Raw genomic sequence first — 23,802 nt, 5'->3', positions numbered from 1 at the left:
GTCTCTTCTTGTGGCTGTGTGGTACTGAGGTCTGCTGGCACAGGAGGCAGTTTTGTGCTCTTCCACCTGCTGCTAAGTTACGTAAATGAGCCAAATCTTGAAGGTTTTCATGTAAATTGGGAATAACTGTTAACATGCATGAAGTGAGAGCTGGCCTGTTCTTGCTTATCCATACCCTGGTAGAAATTCAGTTTCTGTAAATCTGTGTCTAAAATGGAGAGTTAAAAAAACCCCAAAACCTTAGAAACTGAATAATGGCAAAAAAAAGTCCTGTCTGCCATTGCCTTTGAGGTGATGTGCTCCTGGCAGCTCATGGCGCTTGTGGTCTCTGTTCCTGTGACTTCAGGCTGAGGCCATCCCTTTTTTATTTAAATATGTTCATTTATCTTTTTCTGCTGGCAAGTATTTTGGCTGCTGCGCACGTTTCAGGCTTGTTCTCTTTAGGCATTATTGTCCCATCATCTGTCGCCACAGGAAGAGGGCAGGTAGGGAATCCTATTTACTTAACAGGACAAGACCCTGCAGCTTCCCTTTTTAAGGTGGCTGGGTATGGTGAGAACAGGCTATTCTCTGTATGCCTGGAGACACTGTTGAACTAGTTTGATCAAATACTGTCAAAGGAGTTATTTGGAAGCTCCTTATCGGTTCTTACAGATATCTAAGTCAAGATTCACGGGCTTCTCTTATTTTAGTGTCTTACTGCTTGAATTACAGTGCAGAGAAGTTGGGAGGAGTCTTGCTGGCACAGGCAGGAAATGGTTAAGAGCCTTTCATATCACCTGGGAAAGCAATTCTTTGATTTTTCAGAGGGCGCTAACATGCTGCAGTTCATAGGAAACAAAGGAAAGGGGATCAAGTACAAAAGTTGTTCTTGGATTTTATTTTCGGTGGCAGAACTTGAGAGGGCTGGATATTGATGTCTGCTGAAAAATATGGAATTTTGGATTAAAAAGATTTTTTTTCTTCTTGTCTTCGTTCAGAAAATGATCTGTGAGGTAAGTCTTGATTCCAACTGGTGACTTTAGATAAGTTCTTTTGAGAGGTAAGAAAAGCCTTTATATTGCTGACCCATTTTAAAACAGTGAATTCTTTGCTTCAGTTGTTACTTGGGCAGGGCAGGGAGCACAGGCAGGAGCGTGAGTCAACAACTGTAAAAACCCCACAGTGCTTTCCTGTATTGTCTGCATTCAAATTGCTTGCATTAATTTCTGAGCTTTAGTATAGAAATTCAGGAACCAGGAGAAACATAATGAGTCAGGGGAATTTGCGATTGAGAGCTGTAGTAAATATTTCAGCAATGACAGGAGACTTTCAAATTGTAGTAGTATCTATGTTAACGTACTTTTGCAGTTGGTGCTTCAAGCATCTTCTCTTGGTGGCTCTTAAAGTACTTCCCAAGCCTTGTTTCTTTAAACCACACTGCACTCCCGAGGGTTCTGTATTTCCAGCTTGTGTAAGGACTTTGCTGGCGGATGGTACAGTTGCTGCCCCTGTGCATGTGCTGATCCTTAAGGGCAGACTGCTTTTGGGGGCATAAGAGGGGTCTCACAATTGCCATTAATTCCTAGCCTGCCTGCAGCTGAGACTAAGGAGGTCTCACCTTAAAAAGTGCTTCTGGCTTTCTGTGTGTGTGTGAAAATAGCTTTTTCACTTGAGGGTGGCTGACCAAAGTGTGATTGGATGGTAATAGCTGGTGCACAGTTGTCACTGAGAGCAAGTGCCATGTGAAGGGGAATCTTTATATCCTGTGAAGAGCCCTGCGAACCATCCATTCACCCTGGAAATGCTAAGCTGAAAGTAAGCTGTATTCTCACTCTTGGGAAGGTTAATTACAGCTTGTTTGCTGAGGTACTTCTCTGTGTCTCTCTCTAACGTACTGGATTCTGGTGGATTCATTGAGCTTTTTTGGGGGGGAATGCTGATTTCATTTTCATTCTCTTTGTACTTTTCAGTTAACATTGTAAGTAAGTGGTATCTGATGCGTGGGTTATTTCCCCTTTCAATAAAGCGTGCAGCACGGTGGTGTAACACAACTGCCCGGCTAGCGCTGTGATGTAGATAAGCATCAGTCCTTGCAAGAGTCGCCTTGCTAGTTCTTCTTGCTATTGCCTGCTGTTCCCAGTTTCCCTTGCACCCCCACGTTTTGCTCAGGTGCTAGTTTCTCATTTTCAAGAAGGGAGAAGACTATCATAGAATCATTTAGGTTGGAAAAGACCTTTAAGATCGAGTCCAACTGTTAACCCAGCACTGCCAAGTCCACCACTAAACCATGCCTGGACTAGAATCCAGTCAGAGCTGGTGAACATCAATTCTTTCATCTTGGACATGAACATGCTAAAAGGCAGCGTCGGGACCGTTTAGTTCCTGCAAATTATATTCCTCATCACTGCACTTCTGTTCCCCTCATCAGGCAAAGCTTTTTATTATCTTTCTGTTGGTTTTCATAAGCTGCAGGAGAAGCTGTGGACATTCGCAGCTTCTGAACTATCTGTGCCCAGATTCTGGCTGGACAGGAATCTTTTGTCACCCCGCCCTATTTTGGATTAATGTGTTATTTGGTAAGGTTATGATGTGCTCTGATCTATCACATTTCGCTGTTTCTGGGTCTTGAGCTTCGATCCCTGTGGCAACTGCAGAAATAAATCACTGGAGCGCAGTGACAGAAACTCTATCTTGAAACACGTTGCACATGATTCACAGTTAAATGTTGTCATTAGCAGGGATTTAGAGAGTGGATTGCTTTTGCATTTAAACAAAAGATTGCAAACCCAGATTGTCTTATTCGGCAAGATTTCTCTTACTTGAGAAAGTTATTTTTCTAAAAACTTGACTGTTAAGTGCTTTTGCTTATGTTGTCAGTATCTGACATTCATTTAAGCTATTCAGTGTGAAAACCTTTTCTATTTCTTTACTGGTGCTATTGATTAAAATGCAGTTTACATTTCTTGGGAAAATTTGATATTCAAAAATGTCTTTCACTGTGAGTCAGAATGTACTTTTCCATGGAATAAAAATTCTGGAAAGGAAAAAAAAAATGCTATTGGAAATGTTGAACAAATTATATTGTCATTTCAACCAGGTTATACAAGAAAAAAGAAAGAACTTCAAAGTCAAAATGAAGGGCTCTGGTGTTTTTGTCATATTTTCAGAAAATTAGTACATTCTTCTGCAGTCGTTCAATTTTATCTGTTCAGCGTTTTCCATATGAAACTCTTTGAGAATGATCTGTACTGGCCCTAACTCCAAGTTGCTGTTTAATTCAATTGGCCGTTTCAAATTACATATTAAAAATGAATTATGAAGCTTTTTTCTCCTTTGTCTTCAGCCATTGATGTTTCTTCTAGAGCTAATAGAAGAAGGGGTTGTTTCCAGTATTGTATAGTAGTTAGCAATTCTCATGCTTTAACTGCTGTATCCAGTGGTACAATTATTTACAGTAAATCTCTGGTTTTGCAGAAAACTGGACAGGAAAGACCTTTGGAATGTAGCAGGTTAAAATATAATTTTGCTGTTAGCTGTGTTGCAGATTGGAGATCAAAAAACTACTGGAATAATTACTGGTGTTTTGGAGGCCTTCATGTGATGCTCTCCTTGTCAATATTGTTCAATATTATGTCAATATTATTGTTAGTGGGTTTTCCTCAGTGTGCAACCTGTCTGCAATTTAGTTAAGCCCATTATTCCTTGTCCTAACCGTTGTGGTCATGACGAGCAGACATTATAATGTCTCACCACACTTGTCCCTTCTCTGTACTAACCGGTACTTCCATTTTACCACAGATTATTTTCTATAGCCCTTGGATCTCTCCTTTGGATTCTCTCCAGTTCACCCATTATCTTCCCTGAAGTGTGTTGCCCCCAACCGAACAAGACTTCAGCAGAAGCTTCACCGGAGCCAGCTGGAGGGAGAGGACTCCTCAACTAGTCTCAATGGTGTCAGAAAGATGAGTTTCCTCCTGAGCTCTTCTTCCCCACTCTGAGTTGTCTCAAGTACTTGTTCTCAACACTGCTGCTGAAGTCCATATGATTTGGTAACTAACTAAGCTGTTCTCTGCCTCAGCTTCCCTCCAATTTGAAAAGAAAAAACATCCATATACATTTTACCTCCTATTTAGCTACTTGAAATTTTGGATGGGGGCACATACAAAGTAAGTGGAAAATAATCAGTACATTTGCAAGTCAATTGAGAGCTCAGCAGAAGCAAAGAAGGGGACAAGATATTTTATAAAATCCTGGAAGGTACAGACAAATGGAACTTTTCAGTTTAAACTATAACTTTATTTTGGAATTCCTTAAGGAGAGACTGGAAGTCTGCCACGCTGTAATAGTCTTATATTGTAGGAAACCAAGAATGCCTCAGTCTCTTCTTGACCTATATAGTTCACAGATACTAACTAGGTTGTGCAAGTCTGAGCAGTTAATTTTATAAAGTGAAAACAAGAAGCAAACTTTACAGGCTGATTTCATGGCTGTCTCTCACCACTTTTCTTGATGGCATGCAGTAAATTGCATTTAGAATAGAAGATTTCTGTAGGCTTCTGCAAAATTAAATTCATTTCACTTCACAAGAACTTCACTGGAAAAATTTGTGTTCTAAATAGCTTTCATCATTGCGCGTTAGTATGCCCAAGAGAACACGGTAAATTCTGCTTAGTTTCACTGCATATATTCTTGGCATTTGTATCATTTCAGGGAGTTAAGATGTAATTTTGTAAAGAAACTCAATAGGTTAGTTGCTCAAGGAGCCATAACTGACGGAAAAGAATTGAGTTGGATTTGATATAATCAGGTTTTGCTGCATGATGTAACTCTCTACTGTGTTTTACAAGTGGAGCCTCCACTGATGCGTTTGGTGTTGGTATATACCGCAGAGACCTTTCCTGAGAAAGGGAATCTTGCTTGGATATGTAAAAGGGAGGAGGAACGTCACATTTCTGTTGGCATTATTCAAAAGTAGGGTATTACTTTTATGAAACTGTAAACCTTGATCCATTGCAGAGTTTTGTTGCAAGAGACTGCTGCATTGCATGGATGCGGGTGAATGCACGAGGGCTGGAGTGGAGGCTCTCTAGATGTCCTCAGCTGTAGTGAGAGGCAGGCCCCGGGATCTTGCAATGTAAGGTCTGAACAAAGTTCTTTCTAGTGCTGTAGGAACCCAGTGCTTGCCAAAGTCTGAGAGAACAGACAGGAATGACATTTTGGAGCAATTGGTTTTTAAGGAACAAACTGAATGTTTTGTTTCCACATCCTTTCTTACTCTTGCACACAAAAATGCATATTTAAAGGTGACTTTATTCTGCAAGTTTGGACTCATCCTACTTTGGAATCTAGCCAAGAAAACGTTACTGAATTTCCGGCCCTAAACAATGCATGTTTGATTTCAGGTGTGGCTATCCTCGTAAACTAAAAAATATGTCCATCCGAGGCCTGAAGAAGAAACAACCGAAGACTTTTAAAGTCAAAATTATAACGGTGGATGCTGAAATGGAGTTCAGCTGTGAGGTAAGAGTCCTGAGCAGAATGCTAGAAAGATGGAGACTGACCTTCGTATCAGCAAGACATAAATTTGAAAAGTTCAGATTATCAGTTCATGGATGGTCTTAAAACTGATCTGTTATTTTTGTAAACAATGGATTACTTCTGCTCAGATGCATTCTTCTGTTAAACACCTCTGACTATTCAGAATTTAAAGCTGTTTCCATGAAATCCATTTGACTGTGACACTGCTAAATTAGCAGTAGGCCTGCTTTCTTAATAAGCATTCCAGCACGTGATGCAGGCCTTGGTTGTAAGTATACCTACTTCTCCACAAAATTCTTTTTTTGTAAGTGACATGGCTCTTTAAGACACTGTTGGCTTGGATAAAGAAGTCTGGTCAGAGCTGTTCCTAAGATGTTGCTGATAAAATAATTTATAAAATGGTACTTTTGTGCTCAGTTGATCTGGGACGTTCTCTTCAAATGTGATTTGCCACTTGTAAACTCCAGTTTATTTCTTTAGCTACGATGGCTGGGTTACATCTCTGGGCAGAAGAGAAAAAGGATCAAATGAAAAAGCTAGCTTTTCTTCTATTAGTTACGGCTATTTAGTAAATTGGATAGAGAAATCTTGACTGCAGAAAAATATGGAAGAAAACAAATACAGCAAGTGATCGATTGCTAAATTAATTGGGCTGCACTATTGAGGAGACAGAACTGTGCCTGATTAATTCCTAATCATCCAGCAAAAGCGAAGGAAGACATACAGTTATTTTGAGGAGTTAGAAAACCGAGGTCGAATGGGACTGGCAATTCTAATGAGGGACTTGACCGACTTGTGGGGCATTTTGTATTTCACTGGGTCCCTCAGGGACAGAATAGACTAGTCACAAGCAGTGCACTTCTGTGAGTTACTGATCTAGAATACTTGTAGGCAGAGTTGTGAAAATAAAGGATTTGGAAAATTTGATTTAGAGATCAGAGTCCTTGTGATCAAATCCAGCTTGATGTATTCCTTTGCTCTCTCGCCCTTCTCCCCAAATATTGCTCTTTTGCTGGGATGATTTCCTGCTTTCCATCCAAATATTGCCCAAAAGTTGTTTTTTGTTTGCCATTAAGTGTTTAGTGGCTGACCCCTGCAATTAGACAAAATAATCTTCTTAACATGTAGCCAAACAGAAGAAACAGATGTGCTGCCTCTTCAGTGACAAAATGAAATGTTGGATGTTTGTGAATTTCGGGACCTTTAATCACAGTTTCTGTTCTCTATGGAGCCAGGCTAGTAAATTATGCTAGAGGACAGGCTCCTGTTCATTTAAATCAGAGTAGCATAAAGGCTTGGCTTGGTGCCACTGAAATAGCTGAGGTATGTGAAAGATGGATTTGCTTTGATTGTTTGGCGTTTCTACACTGTGCCCTCACACTCTCTTGATTTCCCCTGGCCTTCTCTGTCTCTCCAATTTGTATAAACTATCGAATAAGATTTTTACAAATATTAATAAAGCCTTGCCGTGTCCTAGGAAATCAATAGTACAATCCTCATTCCCTGTGCTCATGAAGTGCATGATGCTGTGGTTACATGACTACAGCTGCTCTGCAAATGTCTCTCTGGAGGAGAGGAGGAGGAGGCAGAGCATTGTAACTACTGCACCTTCGCTGTAAACAGCAGTAGGCATAGTTCATGGAAAAGCGAAAGGTGAAAGAAGAGGTCATAGGAGAAAGGCAAATGGTAGCCTGGTTTGCTTGACTAAAATGTAGCAAATTCATTCACGACATACCTGTTTTTCTTAATTTTCTTTTTCTTTTAGATGAAGTGGAAGGGAAAGGACTTGTTTGATCTGGTGTGCCGAGCACTCGGTTTAAGGGAGACTTGGTTTTTTGGCTTGCAGTACACGATAAAAGGAATGTGCACCTGGTTAAAGATGGACAAAAAGGTATAGGAAACAAAAACAGCATGGCCATTTTCTACTTATAAAAAGATTTACTTATTTTAGCACAGGAGCTAAAGGAATGTGTTACATGACTACTTTAGATACCAATTTTAGATGGTATAATTTTTTAAGACTGAAGTTCATTGTGTAATTTGGTCTGATTGCTTCTATCACACGTGGCCTGACATATCACATACCGATCACCACTATAGGCACTGAGTGCTATTAGGTTAAAGCTCAGCATTGCCCTTCCTTCTAAAATATGGAAAGGCTGCTTTAAGTGGATTATTGGCTGCTTTCTGATTTTCCTCTGGAATATTATTTTGAGACACTTATGTGCTATTTTTGCTGCTGATTTTATTTTATCTTTAAACAGGTTTTAGATCAAGAAATCCCCAAAGAAGATCCCATTAGCTTTCATTTTTTGGCTAAATTCTACCCAGAGAAGGTAGAAGAGGAACTACTACAGGAAATTACCCAGCATTTATTCTTCCTTCAGGTCAGGAACAGTTTTTAACCATGAATTCCTTCTGTATTTACCCCAGTCCTTTTGTATTGTCTTTGATCTTGTTGGCAGCTGTTGGTCTCAGAATGATTCTGCTGGCTTCAGCTCTATCAGTGTCTGTAAAGATCTCATTTTTATGAAATACAAACATCTCTCCTTACTGCTGTGGTTTTGTGTACTGGTAAGCTGAGTGTTGCTTGCCTGCTGCAGGTGTTTGTTCTCTTGATGGCTTCTCTTAATGTTTGTGCTGGGAATGGGAGTTAAATTGCCGAGACCTGTAGTTTCATGTAAAATGACTTTTACACCTAGCAGTTTGGGTGATAATTCCACAGCTGGATATTCCAGACTTGTTTTGCTCCTATAGTATGTGTTTAAAAAAAATAATCCAGAGAGATCTTGAACTGTGAGGCTTTTGCCCTAACTGCTCAGTGCTGAGAAGGATAAAGTGAAGCCATCGTTTTTATCAGCTTCAGAAGTTATCTTGAGGACTGTGTCGTCTGTTCTGCTCTGGCTGCAGCTAAGTTGGATGAAGAGAGGCTCAACAGCTCCTTGTCATTGTTGTCTTAGACCTGCTGGTGTAACCTCTTGTGTAACCATTCCCTAACCTAGTTCTTTCAAAATTAGCAGAATTAGAAGAGACCTGTTATTAGATGTATGCACTGCATGTGGGAGTAGCTACGCAAGCAATTATGGTGGCAGTTGTGAAGGTGGAGAACAGGGAAGGAACGATGATAAGCAGCAGGGGACAATAAGCTTTTTCACCCATATCAGCTGCAGATGGAACAAGCCCTGTGACTACAGCCTATCCCTGAAACTAAAGCATGCGAGTTCCTAAAAATAGACCAGGTGGTTACTGGGAGATCTTGTTGTGTACGACTGTAGAAGGCACAATCACTAGAAAACAAGAACTCCCTAACCTGTCCTTCTGAAATCCTCATTTTTGGCTTGTAGGGAAAAAAAAAAATCATAGAATTTGATAGCCATTCTGAAATATGGGTTTGTTCATCTAGCAAGCTTCAAAAGGAGTGGAGCAGCGTACACAGCTGCGACTCTTGGAAGATTCACCACAATGTGTGATCCTTTCAAAGATAAAGCCTGGAGGCATCATCGCGTTGTCTGATAGGCCCTGGATGAGAGGTGCTGTTCCCTTGGTATGGTGTTGGTGTTCTTCTGAAGTGTCCAGACTTGCACGCACTGACTTCTGCCAGTCAGATTAGCCAGTTTGAGTTGTCTTCCCTACCCCACTGAACTGGGTGCCTGCTACTCATGCTAGCAGAATAAATCTCCAGCCCTGACAAATCTTCATTGCAGGTAACAGAACCCATTTCAGCTCTGCCATAGGAGCAGCTACTGAGGAGCTGCAGGACAGCAGTAGTGTGCTCAAGAGCAGAGTTGTTGGCTGTGTGAACACAGCTTGGTCCGTACACTGTGGTGGTTCTTACAAATTTACAAATTTCCATGAGATGGAAGCCAGTAAAAGTAATAAAGTTAACCCCACAGTGCATTGATGCTAGTACCTTTGCAGAGACAGCTTTCTTATTTGCCACTTGGTTTTCTTTTGTCCCAGAAATTGTTAGGGTTCTCTTAGCTCCGTTAAAAAGGAGCAAATTCTTGGAGTACAACGCTTCATTATCAAAATAAAGATGCATCAACCAGGAAAAGCCATGCCGTGGCTCCATAGCTGCAGCAACAGGCTGTAGCTGTAGCAATAGGTACATAAGCATTGAGTTTTGGATGGTCACTTGTTGGTCAGCTGTTTGTTCCAATGTCTGTGACATCCAGCTTCTCTCCTGAGTTGCTCTCAAGTGCTCTGCAACTTACAGCCTCCTGGGGTGTTGCTTTATTCTGCTAGCTTTCAGCAGTATGTGTCTGTGCAAGTAGATGGGGTTTATGGAATAAATTCAGTCTGCATCTGTAAATAAACACAGTAAATACACTTGTTCCCTGAGGAGGATGTGTTAACGAAGTACTGGGAAAACGCTGCTGTTCTGAGGGTTAATATACTAACTAGAACTTCATCCAGAACCCTTAACCACTTGGCAATTTGTTTCTTAAGCTAATTTTGGAAAGGAATGAGAGGGGCAGAACTTTCTTCCTAGTCTTTTAATCCTGATTTTTTTCACTTTTTCCTTCTCTCCTTGAACCTGCCTTGACTAGCAGATATGCAATTAGCAAATTCTTCTCATTCCAAAGTAGAAAAACAAGACTGAAACAAATTTGAACTTGCAAAGTTTCCTGACTGTAAGAACTTAAGATCACACCTGGATGCTAATAGGAAAAACATGTACGGACATCTGGGTGCCTACAGATTTCAGCTCTACTGACTATTCAGACCTTTACAAGTTAATGTGGCATAACAGCTTTTTGCAAAATGTGTGAATAAATGTAAATGACTAAAACTAAATGTTGTCTGGTTAAAGGTTAGGTAATTTGCTTCTTCATAAAGAAGTATAACAAAATGTCCTTGTAAGAACTGATCAGAAAAAAATGCTCCTGGGGGATTTATCTTAAGTTGTTCTAAATTCTGAAACATATGATTTGCACCATGGAGTACAAAAGCTGGAGCTTTCCAATTTGGAAGAAAAGTCTTTTCAGTCTTTTCATTCTTTCCATTTTAACAGCTTAGAAAGAATTTTCCCTGTGCTATAACTCAGGTTCATATATTGTGCTCACCAGAGACTAAATTTAAAAGAAAAACTTTCTTGATGGTTCATTTCAGTTCACATTACAAATACTCTTTGGCACTGTAGGTAAAGATAGCTCAGTGCTATCTCAAGTCATTTTTCTTTTTGGAAATGTTTAAGATTCTGCCTTATGCAAAATTTTCTTGTCTTGTGCTTGTTAGTAGGCTAAATACATTACACCTGAGAGGAGGATTTGTGAAGATTGATTTCCTTTTCCCTCTTTAGGTTTTCAAGTAAAAATTACTCAACTGGTCAAGCAACATCTTACAAACTGTTACACCTCTGATCTTGGTAGCGCCATAGGTTATTAAGATGACAAGAATGTTAAAAGGCTCTTTACCGTTTATACTGGGCTTTTATTTTTAAGCCGCTATGTTTTTGTTGTGCTTAGACCCCTGTGATTGAATAAATGAAGCGCTCTATTAGTCCGCTCCCCTTTGTGGGGTCTCCTTTATTCTCTCATTCTGGAAAGCCCGAGAACATACTGGTGCGGTTTTCAGTATGTCTCTGTCCTTGGCAGTGTCAGTCAGCTGGACAGCCCTGAGCAATCTGGCCCAGTTGGACCTGCTTTGACTAGATGACCTCTAGAGGTCCCTTCCAACCTAAAATTTGATGTTTTACATGTTGTAAGGCTAACTTTCCAAAGCAGGAAGAAAAAGAAGAATTGTTAAAAGGAATGAAGTGCAGACAATGAAATTCATGTTTTATAACACATTCTTTTTCAGGACTCCTTATATAAATGTGTGGAGATAGCTGACTGACATTTCTATGAACTTAGAATTAAGATACTTTAACTTTCAAAAGTTGGGTTGTTTTTTTTTTCATTAAATGTAATGCTAATTAAAGGCTTCCTGTGTTTCTGAGTGCCATTTTATTGTTGCTGTTATTAACTCATAATGCTGATCTTTGGTGCCAAGTGATAGTCCGGGCATGTCTAGTTTCATTTTAAGCCTGACATAAGTCCTGACTTTGAGCTTCTTTAACTTTCTTCCTTTTTCTCTTGATTTAGGTTAAGAAACAAATACTGGATGAGGAAATCTATTGTTCTCCAGAAGCAACAGTTTTACTGGCTTCTTATGCTGTTCAGGCCAAGGTTTGTGCATAGAAGTGCTCTTTTTTAATTGATTTTTTTTCATTTTTGACACATATACATGGTGGTAAGTAAAACACAGCAGTGTTAAAATTTGCTATTAAAGTAGTAGGTCATCCGGGGAGGTACAGGCATGGCTAGAAAAATAAGCATTAGATGGCACTACGAGGATTTTGGTATTACATACTACACTTTCACAACTTAAGGGATTTCTTTGGACCTAACATTTTAACGTAATCTTTCTCCCAGCTAGAATTATTTCCTGTTGTTTTAAAAAATGTCCATGGATACGGCAGGTGCTGATACCAGAGCTCACAGTGGAAGGACACGATGGATTTTAGTATCTCTCAGAACATAGTTCACTTCGTGCCACCAAGAGCCACACTTACCCAATGGCAGGAGGCAAACACAGATTCTCACAGGGCTGGCCCTCTGCGGCAGCGCAGCCCGTGTGCAGTGGGCCGTAGGAGTAGGGGAGCTTACGCTCCTGAACGTAGCCTGTAGTTCAGAGAGGAGTATGAAGTCATGGGAAATTCCTTCATATCTGCAGTTACCGAGAGCTGCAGGCTAGGGCTGAAGTCCAAGGTTATAGGCCACCTTAGTTGCTGTAGTGGAGCCACGTGCATAGCACAAAGGCCAGAAGTAACTTCCCTGGACAGTCCAGATGAGGGGAGCCTGTTTATTATGTATTACCTTGTATGTAGGAGAACCAAAACAAAATCTCTCTCAAGTGATCACATCAAACTACGCAAGTAACAAGTTCTTCAGCATTCTGCATCTCACAAACTGAAGTATCTTTCCTTTTCTTGGGACAGTATGGTGACTATGACCCAAATTTTCACGAACCAGGCTTTCTAGCCCATGATGAACTTTTACCCAAAAGGGTAAGTCTTTATTCTGTATAAAACCAAATCTTTGAATCTCCTCTTTGCAGCACAGATATTGCTATGGCATTAACCAGAGCAGTAAAAACTGTGTTTGCCCTGAACTTGGCAAAATGACCGAGCTGTGAACTGCATTGCTGCATTCACGTTGCTTGGGAGAGGCAGCACATGTATTTGTATTTTCAGAGGAAACCAAACTCCTTCCTTTCTCTGTAGGTCCTCAGGCAGTATCAGCTGACAGCAGAGATGTGGGAAGAAAAGATTACTGCTTGGTATGCTGAGCACAGGGGTATCGCCAGGTATTGAAATAATTTCATTCTCTGGAAATCCCATACATTTCAGTAACTGGTTATTTGCTGTCTTCAGGGAAATTTGGCTTTTGTGGAGTGAGCAAAGAAATACTGGTTTCCAAGCTGTGATGTTAATAGGTTAATTTAGAACTAAGGATAAAAACCCCACTCATCTGGGGTGAAAAGTGTCTTGTGTAGGGCTCCAGGTGCTTGTAAACTGGACTTGCTTTGAAGTGAACAGAGAAGAGGAGGACTCTTGCAGACTTTCACAACCTAACATATCTAAATTAAGAGTCCTGTCTCATCAGAGTCCATGTGTGCCAGCAGAGAGAAGTTCCTGCAGAAAGTTTGAGCTGTGGTGAATTTGCAGTTAGCCCTGAGAGATTAGTCTTTTCATTTAAGGCCGTTACCTACCTGGAGTTGCTGGCGTCTGCCTTATGTGGCAGCTGCCTTTCTGGAGCCATATCACGCCAGTCTCTCTTTTATTCTAGAGAATCTGATATATTTTATACCTTGTGAAAATCATTGCTCAAAGGGTGTTGACATACTTAGCAAGGAATCAAAACAGTGAAGACATGGCTTCATAGTTCCAGGACTGAGTTTTGGTGCTAGTCCATGTGGACATTCAGCTACTTCTAGCACGTTCAGCATACCTGGAAATTCAATTAAACAAGAAGTAGGAGCTGTTGGCACCCAGAGGCCTTTCCTAATGTTTTGGTTCAGTTTCTCTTTGGCTGTTCTAGATGCATCTTAGCACTCTTTACTGAATATTTTCCTCAAGACTTACTGATGCCTCACCTTGAAGGGAGAAGAACGGTGGGTGGAGAGATTCTCACCCTTCTTTGGCCTCTGCCCAAAGCTCTGTTTAGAATTTGTCCAGGACTCCTTTCTCCATGAACTCTATTTGCTGAAGGAAATACCCTCATGTCACGGGAGACAATGGTAGGGTAGGTCTCCAAGGTGTAATAATGATGGAGTGGCAAAGCTAACACAAGGATAAGACTGGACTTGAATTTTAGTAAAGATTGCACTATGCATGATTCAAAATAGGTACAGCTTTACTGTCTTTATTCTGTAGACGTGCTGTTTTTATTATCCTTTTTCTATTGTTGAGAGTAAGATGGCAAAATTAAAGAAAGTACAAAGAACCAGATTGCCTTTTCTTGTCTAAGTGGGAACTGTGGAGTCAGCTAGGACAGAAAGGTTGGAAAGGGATCTCCAAGTATAATCAGTGTCTTATTCTCTAGGGATGAAGCTGAGATGAACTACCTGAAAATTGCCCAGGACTTGGAAATGTATGGTGTCAATTATTTTCCAATTGCTGTAAGTGCTTTATTTTAGCAGTTTTCAGTTGCTGTAGGTGATGGTACTGTCCTTTTAAAATCCTCCGGGGAGTTTGGAACTGGGACTCCTGGCTTCTGCTTTTCTCTGCTGATGGTGGGCTGTGTACTCATTGTCCTCACTTGGTTCACTTGCATGCTAAATGAGTAGGTGAATAAAACAGTTGAGATCAATGCTTTACAATCTGACAAAGGTCTTGAGTAGCTCTGGGTGTCTAATAGGAAGAAGGAGAAATAAACTAAGAGTTTGAGTGGCTACAGTCCACCTAGGGGACTGGGTTTATTAGCTAGCAGTGACAGCACTCATGATATTTTGTGGAAATATCAATTTTCTAAAAATACAGATAAAAATCAATGTATTAGAATAAGTGTTGTTCTTGTCTGTGGTTGTTTAATGTCAATATAAATGGCTTTTACTGATATCTATTGTTTTTTAGCAAAATAAAAACCATACAGATCTCCTACTTGGAGTTGATGCCAAAGGTATTCATATCTACAGCATTAACAACAGGTTCTCTCCAAACAAGTCATTTGAGTGGAGTGCTATCAGAAACATTTCCTATAGTGAGAAAGAGGTATGATTGCTTTGATATATTATTCTTTTTATATGGGCATGGGTGTGGACTGGGATTCTTGGAACAGGCTGAAAGCTGTCTCTGTTTAAATAATTTGGGGGAGAAGGGGAAAAAAATCCTAGGGAGCTTTGTTACAAAACTGAAAATAACAGACCTGCCTTTCAGATGTGCTGCATAACCTCGGTTCCCCTAGGAGCCAGAGGCTGCTCTGAGCTCTGCAAACTTGTGGAGCCCACTGTTCTGGGTCCTTCCCTGCTGCTTGTCCTTTGCAAAACAAGTGTGTTGATATCTGAAAAAGAGAGATCTTATGAATGCCACCGTGACTAGCTTCTTCAGTTCTCTCAGCAGGAATTAGATGATCTGTAAAGACTTAATGCCATTTTCATATGCAGAAGCTGTCCATGTAGATGAGGTTTGCAGCACGCTGGCAAGAGGAGACATGCAGGGAGATGCATGTGTTTTTCTGCCTGAATTCTGCCAGTTCGTTAGTGCATGATTTCAGTCTTCAGCACAACCCTACCATTGCAATTTCACTGTGATTTCAGAGCCCATCTTTTACTTGTAGAAAGTACAGTGGGGAGTGGGTGAAATTTAGTCTCATTACGAATCATGTGGCTACATGGATGGCTATAATCAGAAAAACTACATTGGTACTGGAATACCTGGGATTTGTCAGCTAAAGGACAGCACAGCCTGTTCCGTTTTCTGTGGGCCTTTTGAAAAACATTGAGGATGAGATTTGCTGTCCAGAGTTAGATATGCATACATTAAGTCAGGCAGGGCAGCCTACAGGAGTTCTGCCTCCAAAAAGTTTTCGGTCCTTACATGACATTAAACTTCTCCTCTGGTCTGTGAATAAACTGCTTTACCTCCCTCTTGTTGGGAAACTGGGCAGCCCTGTATTAAAGCTCCACTGTAGTCAGTGACACATTCACAGCCCTGCTCCTTACAAGGCAACACATTCAACCAGTCATTACCTACAGGGTGTAACAAGCTGTAGGACATTATGATCTTGGTGACTCAGGTGGCCTGAAATTACACATTGCATTGCAAATGAATTATAGGAATAGAGTGCTAGCTAACCCCTGAGTCGCAGAAAACAGGATCTTAAAGAATGGAGCCATATTTTGTTATGCAGCCAAACCAAGTACAACATCCGAAGTGAAACAGCATGTACTGACCTGGCAGCATGAAAGCCCTTCCTGTCCTCTGGAAACAGCTTGGGAGATAGGACTGAAAATGTGAGAAAGCAGGAGCTCCAGGACTGTCATCTGATGGTCAGAAGAACAAGTCCTTCAGGCCCTCGATACGTTTTGGTTACACCTGCAATGATTGGTGTTCAGAGAGGTGTTTGACATCTCCCTGACTTCAGGAACATGACTGCTGCTGGGGATTAGTAATGTGTTCTGTTTTCCTGATAACCAGCGCTTGTTCCAGGGTTCTTAGCATAGTTTGCGATGCACAGGTGGTATTATGAAAGCCACCATCCAAACTGGCACCGGGGTGAGTCTGTGGGAGGCTTTATCTTCTGACAGCCTGCTACGGGAGCAGATGAGGAGCCTGTGTAACAGCAGCCCTGGTTCTGATTCTTTTGAGCAAAACATTTTTGCATCACTCTCCCCACATTTGTGGCATAAATCATTGCTTCCCTGGAGAGAAGTGGAGATGGGCTAAAGTTTGCATTAGTATTAATAGTTTCAGCTTTGTTTTTCCTCCTTCTCACTGTTTCCTTTCTTTTTTTTCTTTTGCCTGTATAGTTAACTATTAAACCTCTTGACAAAAAAGCAGAAGTCTTCAAGTTCTTTTCCTCTCAACTCAAAGTGAACAAATTGGTAAGTGTCCTGCTTTCCTTCTTTAAAACAGCCTGGTAATACTGACTGATATCTGAGTGAGAAGTATGGTTTGTAAAACCTATGGAGAGGCCAGGGAGCATTGAGTTTCTGCATGTGTTTTCCTGAGGGTTGTTCTGGTTGGGAAGTCAGGGTGCATATGTTTGTCCTCTCTGGGAAGGGGAGATGATGGGTGGGAAGCGAGATGTGAAAGAAGGCCCAAATCACAAAGGGAAATCCAGATGCTGGGAGTATGTAGTGTATGGAAAGGTGCAAAGCCACTGCAGCATCTGGTTGCTGTGGGTTCTTAATCAGCAACTGCCTCTCCTTTTCTGGGAGCAGCAACAAGGAAGGGACCTGATCAGCTGGCTAATTGTATCATTACTGATTGCTTCCTAACACAGCCACGGGGGCTGGGTCACTTCTCAGCTTGTGGAGGGGCCATCCCAGGTGCCCATTCCCACAGCTACATCTTGTGTACTCTTGGCCTAGATCTATTGCCTGTTGTTATTCAGGAAAATGGAACCAGAGGGGGATGCAGGACAGAAGGAACCCCTCACCCTGTTATGAACTTTTCTAAACTGTTATGTACTTGGGTATGACCCTCCCCTGGGTGCTGATTTTCTTGGAAGGGAAGCAACTTCCAGCTCTTGTGCAGAGGTCAGAGTTGTCAGCTTCTGTCCTGAGGCCAATGTGGGGCGCTCTGTCCCTGTGGCTGGGACACAAGTACATCAAAATTGCATTTGCTTTGCTTTTCCTATCCAGATTTTGCAGTTGTGCATTGGAAACCATGACCTATTTATGAGGAGAAGAAAAGTGGACTCAATAGAGATCCAGCAAATGAAAGCACAAGCCAGGGAAGAAAAAGCTAGAAAAAAGGTAGATTATTTCTGCTCCTCTATTGTTGAAAACAGTGATTATTCCAGCTGGTGCCCTTGCTGTCCATGCATTGCATCAATATGTGTGTGGGAGGTGAGAACGGGCAGCAGGATTGAATGTGGGAACACCTCTAGTGTGTATGCAGCATCTGAGGATGTAAGTGATGTTTGTGAAACTGAATAGGCGATTGCAAAGATTTGGGCTACAGAACAGATCGATCCAAGTGCTATCTGAAATAACCAGTAGTACCTGTTAGAGGAGTTCAGTGCTGCAAAGTGCAAGCAGCTCCAGCAATGCATCTCTGGTGAATATCTGTCCACCAGCTAGAGAGCAGTCCGTTCTTCATTAGATTCATTTGCTGTGCTGCCTCAGGCCCAGAGGAGGTTCTGCTGCAAACCCACAGATGTGGTATTGCTCATTCTATTTCCAGATGGAGAATCAAAGGCTGGCCAGGGAGAAGCAGCTCCGAGAAGAAGCTGAGCGAGTCAAAGAAGAGCTGGAAAGGCGTCTTTTCCAGCTGGAAGATGAAGCCAGGCAGGCCAATGAGGCCCTGGTGAGTAGCACATTAGTCTGAATGTTATTGTGCTTGATGGGCTTTCTTGGTTTGGAAGCATTTTTTATTTTTTTTCTTATGGCTCCTGTGAGACCCCAGGAATTATGGCTCAGACAAGGCTGGAGAGTTTCTGACCACTGGTGGAGCAGGCATGCTGAGAAAACTCTAATGTGCCATAACCTCCATTTGCTGTGAGCCATTCGCTCCCTGTATTAGGTTCACAGTGCTTTCTTCAGGCAAAGAGGGAAGAAAGGAAGCAACCTTGGAGCTGAAATTGTGAGAAAGGGGCATGGTGCACTGGCAGCTGAAGGGGCCAACTTCAGTTTTTGGTTGATGCCTTTGTCCAGCTCCAAGCAAATGTCTCCTGCTTTGTAGAGGTGAGAGGCAGGAAGGAAGTTAGGCAATTCTGGAGCAGAGAAGGAACACCAGATCCTACAATTATGTTTACTATAGTTTTTATTTTAAGGAATAGTATTTTTATCATTGATCTTTTGGGGAAAGATGTTCTCTTCCTGACTGTCTGCAGGGGTGACTTTGTAGATGCTAGACAGGGAAACTAAGAAAAATTGTTTCCTCTTAGCTCCGATCCCAGGAAGCAGCAGAGTTGCTGGCTGAGAAAGCTCAGATTGCAGAGGAAGAAGCAAAATTGCTGGCCCAGAATGCTGCAGAAGCTGAGCAAGAGCGACAGAGGCTGGAGATCACAGCTCTGAAAACCAAGGAGGAGAAACGCCTGATGGAGCAGAAGATGCGGGAGGCAGAGCTGATAGCAGTGAAGCTGGTGAAGGAGTCTGACCGGAGGTTAGATTTGCTTGAGTGGGGTTGTGTGGTCCCTACTGGGATGCCTGGGTGGAGAGTGTGATGCTTTTCTCAGAGCTAAGCCCGTGAGGGAGGGGTTGTTCCCTAAGCATCGCTTCAGAGTGACTAAGCCTTCTTGAGTCTTGTTTGTTCCACCAAGTGATGGTCTCTTGTGTCCCTTTCAGATCTTTGAGGAGTGCAAACCAGGTAAACTCGTGTGGAATATAAATCACTCTGTAAGTGTTTGCATGTTCCATAACACTGTGCTGCCTGAAGATGCAGAGCAGACCAGTGTGGACAGAGGATGTTTAACCTTGTTATTAAGGGCCTTCTGCTTGTTTTAGGGTACTGCCAAAAAGCTTGCCAAAACAAAGAGCAGATATGTTGCACCTCTCCCCACCTCAGGGAGGATCTCTGACAGCCTGGAGAGTCTGTCAGAACTGAGCCCATGGAAATTAGGAGTAGGAAAAACATGTTAATTCATCCAGTTTGTGCAGGATTGTCTCTGAAAGCATGTGTCATGCTGTGTCCAGTTAGTTCTCCATGTGACCATCATACCACAAGTGTCTTTGGGTAAAGGAATCACTCACAGTAATGGATCTTCTCTGGAAGCTCATGAGGTGCATAGCTCTGAAATCTGTGTTGCTTCATACTGGAAATCATCAGCCATTCACATCAGGATATTTGTCTTACAGAGCCAAGGAAGCAGAGCATCTGAAACAAGATCTGCATGAAGCCAGGGAGGCTGAACGGAAAGCGAAGCAGAAACTCTTAGACATAACCAGGCTTAATTATCCTGTAAGTTGCTGCTTGACCGGGCCCCACTTCATCTTCACAGATAGTCAGATGTTGATTGCATTTCTGTAGCCCCCATCAAGCTGAGTAGTGGCATGTCTGCATCCAGCTGGGGGACAAACAACTATAGGACCAACTGGTGCTTAACCATGGTGTAGGAAGTTGCATTTGTTCAGGGCAGTGAGTCAGGATGATAAGAAAGGTGAGACAAAAGTGAAAAAACAAGACTGGTGTTGGAACTTAGTGAGCAGAGATTGTCTTGCCTGCATTTGTGCCTAATACTGACTCCCTGCCATCTCAGTCAGGCAGCACTTTGTGGAGGTGGTTGTCCTGAGCCAGCTGTGTTGTTCTGGCATGTGAATTGCCCGTGAGTGTCTTTAGGCAAAGCAGATGAAGCTGTCTCCAGCAAGAAGGCAGTGCTAAGGCTGTGTGCCCCAACTCCCTCTTCTGCTCCAGTCTTGCTGAGAATGGATTTCCATTCTCTGCTGAAATAGATAAGAGCGTTGCAGCCAGGATGCTACTCTGCCCTTGGATCTGTGGGTTGTGGACTTCAGCAGTTCATCTGGGGCCACTTGGGTAGAGGGGAAGGCCTGCAGGAGCATCTGTGTCTCAGAATCCATGGGTAACTTATGGAATGGCTCAGCATGGCATGCTTGTGGGAGCTGGGGAGAGCAACTCAAAACCAAACGATGAGATCTTGCTGACAGTGCTTGTTGCCTCTTGCAGCACATGGTCAATTACCCGCACTACTCGCCAGCTGACACCAGAGATGCCAACTTTGACAAAGGATCCATAAAGCTGGATTTGAAGGACATTGACCTCAAGAGACTATCCTTTGAGATAGAGAGAGAGAGGTATCAGTATTCTTATGGTGTAAATAAATGAGAATGTTAATAATGGGAAGTACAGAAAGGAAAAAAAATAATCTCTGGGAATCACAGTTCATCCTTTTAACAACTTAGGATGGCCTCCTACTTGTACGTATGGCTGGAGGCCTTTTACTGAGCTGGTGTGGATTACGTTTGTGTAAGAGTAGCTATTTACACAGAGGAAGAGTGTTCTCGTGGCATCAAGCTATGACAAGTCCAGAACCCTTCCGTCTTGGAGAGCATTATGTCAGGGGCAAAGGGCTTTGCCGGAGTAACAGCATCTTAGAGGACAGAAGTTTCCCTCTAGTGTTTAAACATGATATCGCTTTGATCTCATACATGGAGAGGCTTTTCCTCTCCGTCTGGAAGGAAATGCTTGGTAAAAAGTTAAGTGTGTGAATGCTGAAGGGTGGAAGTGAACCCCCCTCTCACTGGGCCAGGGGAGTCAGGCTGACGTGTGACTTCCTTTTGCCTATCAAAAAACCAAAATGAAACAAAGAACTGCCTCTCTCCTCCTTCCACACACACCTGCTCTAGAGCTATGTTGTGCCAATAAGCTTTTTGTCTCCAATGTGTGGACTGCAGGCTAGACTACTTAGAAAAGAGCAGAAAATTCGAAGATCGGCTGAAAGAACTGAAGTCTGAAATACATGCTTTGAAACTAGAAGAAAAACAGTCTGGGCTTTACTCTCATTGGAATGAAGTACTGGGATCCTTGGATCGCTCTTTAGGAAATGTATGTACCATAAACACCTGCTGCTTTTTTCAGCATGAACCATAAAAGAGAATCGTGTGGGTGTGCCAAAGGTGTTGCTGTATTTCAGTTCAAGGCACATGTTTAGTACTCTTGATAGTAAAATATTAAAAGCGTGAACACAGACAAGGAAAACTAATGTCAAAACAAAATCTAAGAAGTCTTTCCTGGGTGGGATACCAGTACCATAAGAAAAACATAATCATCTTATTTTACAGCTTATGAAATCACAGTGAGGGTTTAAGGTCTTGGAGCAAATGAAATCGTTGTAACAATAACACATTTAAATGTGGTTCCTTGCAGTTTGCATCACATTTTCATTCACGTGCTTTGTGGTTGCTAAAAGTAAGAAGAGTCTTGGTGTATTTTTTTTAAGGTTGTGAGGAACTAAACCCTGATTTTTGTCATAAGTTTCTTGTTACTTATATAAACACTCCAGCCTCTTCCTGAACCAGTGCAAGAATAGGGCTGGCTTTGTCCTTCCAGGTTGTTCCACAGATAGCAAAAATGGCTCCCAGTCAACGGTTTTAGAGAGAGAAGGGAGGCTTGCAAAAACCTTGAGGGAAGATGGCCTTTATTTTCTGACTATGCATCTGATGTTCTTTTTGGCTTAATGAGTGTTGAGATAGAGAGGGCATTGAATTTCCATGTGTTCTTTTCTTTTAAAGACCCCATTGTGGATGAAAACCTTCGAAACTGGAGATTCATTGGATATAAATCTTCGAAGGCCTTTACCTCCTTCCTTGTTAAATACTACAAGCAGCTGGCCTTGTACCAACAAAATTCAACACACAGTGCCAGTGGAAAAGTCATCTTTTCAAGCAAATTCCTTGCTTGCCAACACTGTGGGCACAGGAACCAGAAAACAGATTATAAAGGTAATCAGATTTGTAAAGAATTCCCAAATGTTGACTAAAAGTTTAGAGTTCAGAGAGGTAGGGACTGGCTGGCTTTAGGGACCTGTTTTGTCCAGCTCTGCCACAGCCTCTCAAACGACGAGTCGATGTACGGCTGTTGCACGAGTTTGGAGACCCTGCGCTGGCGCAGCATTTGGGACTGTTCATAACTTGAGGCTGCCTGGTTTTGCCCACTCATGATCTAAGCTGGAATGCAAAGCTGTAACCCTGGTGAATGAAACAGAGATGCCCGTATGCAGTAGGAGGATCTGTGTTAAATTTTATTTGTATCAGCCAGGCTTGGCAATGAGCATGTGCTCCCAGGTATAGAGAGCTTAAAACATACCGTGCCTGCCTTCTGGTTTTAAGGGGCAGGGAGTAAGATACCAATAAATGCCTAGACTTCCAACAGTTCAGTTCTCTTCTAATATGATCCCTGTCAGAAGAGCTAATGAGCTGGGTCTTATGAAAAAACAACCTGCTTTTAAATGCCACTAGAATGGAGAATCTAGTATGCATTCAAGAAGAACTGTAAGGGCATGTGGTCTTGAACAGTGGGAAGGAAATCAGCTTTCTCTAGGCAATGCTGATTGTGCAAGGTATTAGGAATAAAGAAAGCTTGATGTATTTGCTGGTTTATATGAACAAAACTGAGGGTTTTTAGGATCAGTTAGAGGCTCTAGTATTCAAGACCTGAATCTTCAGGGTTGTGTGCTTTGATCTAGAAGGAACACAGCTGAGTGTGGCAACAGATGAGGAAGCAGCTCTTTCTGATGCAAGTAACAGAAGCAACTTTTAAGACTAGCCTAATCCAAGCAGCAGGGGTGAGGCAAATGTGCTTGTTCCAAGAAGGAAGAAAAAACTATTGCAGGGCATCTTGCAAAAGGCTCCAGAGTTGGAGGTGAAGGAAGAACTGGACCAAAGGGCGTTACTTTGTTTTAAGTAGGAGTTCAGGGCAGAACTAATTTTTCCTCTTTGGTTTGCCTGTAGGTTCAGCAGCATGACTCGGATGTCATCTACATTTGAAGCCTCTCCTTTCCTTACCAGACTGGTAGAACCTGCTGGCCATCTTGGCTGCTGCAAAACGCACCTGTACGAGGACACTTGCGCAGCTCTGCTGACAGGCTTCGGCAAAAGAGACGCGGTATTATCGTGAGAGTGGTGCCGCTCGGCTTCCAGGCAGATAACAAACTGGGAGCACTAAAACTGCCCCTGTGAAATGGCTAGTGTCTTTGGGTACAATGGTAAACATACAGACCTGGAGGAGTGTTGTTTACTACTTATGCACTTTTGAAGAAACACTTTATACTTGGCTAAACCTTCCTCCCCCAGGTGTTTTTACACACTGACTTATCAGTATGGTACTCTACTGTTGTAGCAAGGATGCCAGGCAGCAAGTGTCCAGGAGATGTGTTTGGGATGAGAAAAAAATTGCACATGAGCTTGGTGTTTACCTATGCAATAAACTCATTATGTTTCTGGTTCGGTCCGTGGGACGTGACTCCCACAGAGCTGCTCGACATTTTAGTGTTTGCCTGCCAAATATTATCCTTTTCCTCCCCAAACATTTCTTGGTTTGCTTAATTGATTTGCATTTCTCAGTGAGAAATCTCAGCTTTTGATGCCAGATGTAGAAGTGGACATCTTCAAACACCT

General features: G+C 42.1%; 1 protein-coding gene across 1 annotated transcript; it reads left to right on the top strand.

The window, feature by feature from the left end:
• The first annotated feature begins 3,890 nt into the window (after positions 1–3,890).
• Positions 3,891–23,210, top strand: LOC309597909 (merlin-like). The gene is made up of 18 exons (XM_082327900.1): positions 3,891–4,031; positions 5,385–5,502; positions 7,286–7,411; positions 7,785–7,907; positions 11,607–11,690; positions 12,503–12,571; positions 12,788–12,870; positions 14,109–14,184; positions 14,639–14,776; positions 16,534–16,608; positions 17,371–17,484; positions 17,915–18,037; positions 18,618–18,835; positions 19,528–19,630; positions 20,354–20,481; positions 21,082–21,232; positions 21,919–22,128; positions 23,137–23,210. Exons 1-18 carry the CDS (start codon positions 4,024–4,026, stop codon positions 23,170–23,172), a joined length of 1,983 nt encoding a protein of 660 aa, XP_082184026.1. The 5' UTR covers positions 3,891–4,023; the 3' UTR covers positions 23,173–23,210.
• Positions 23,211–23,802: the final 592 nt, after the last annotated feature.

Source organism: Platalea leucorodia (genome assembly GCF_965183815.1).
Source record: "Platalea leucorodia genome assembly, chromosome: 16".
Lineage (NCBI taxonomy): Eukaryota > Metazoa > Chordata > Aves > Pelecaniformes > Threskiornithidae > Platalea > Platalea leucorodia.
This window is presented reverse-complemented; position numbering and strand designations above follow the sequence as displayed.

Bases quoted from the DNA above. Each gene is read 5' to 3' on its own strand.
- LOC309597909 (XM_082327900.1), top strand. The intron at 5,503-7,285 runs GTAAGAGTCCTG...TTTTTCTTTTAG, and splicing joins AAATGGAGTTCAGCTGTGAG to ATGAAGTGGAAGGGAAAGGA. The intron at 16,609-17,370 runs GTAAGTGTCCTG...TTTCCTATCCAG, and splicing joins AACTCAAAGTGAACAAATTG to ATTTTGCAGTTGTGCATTGG.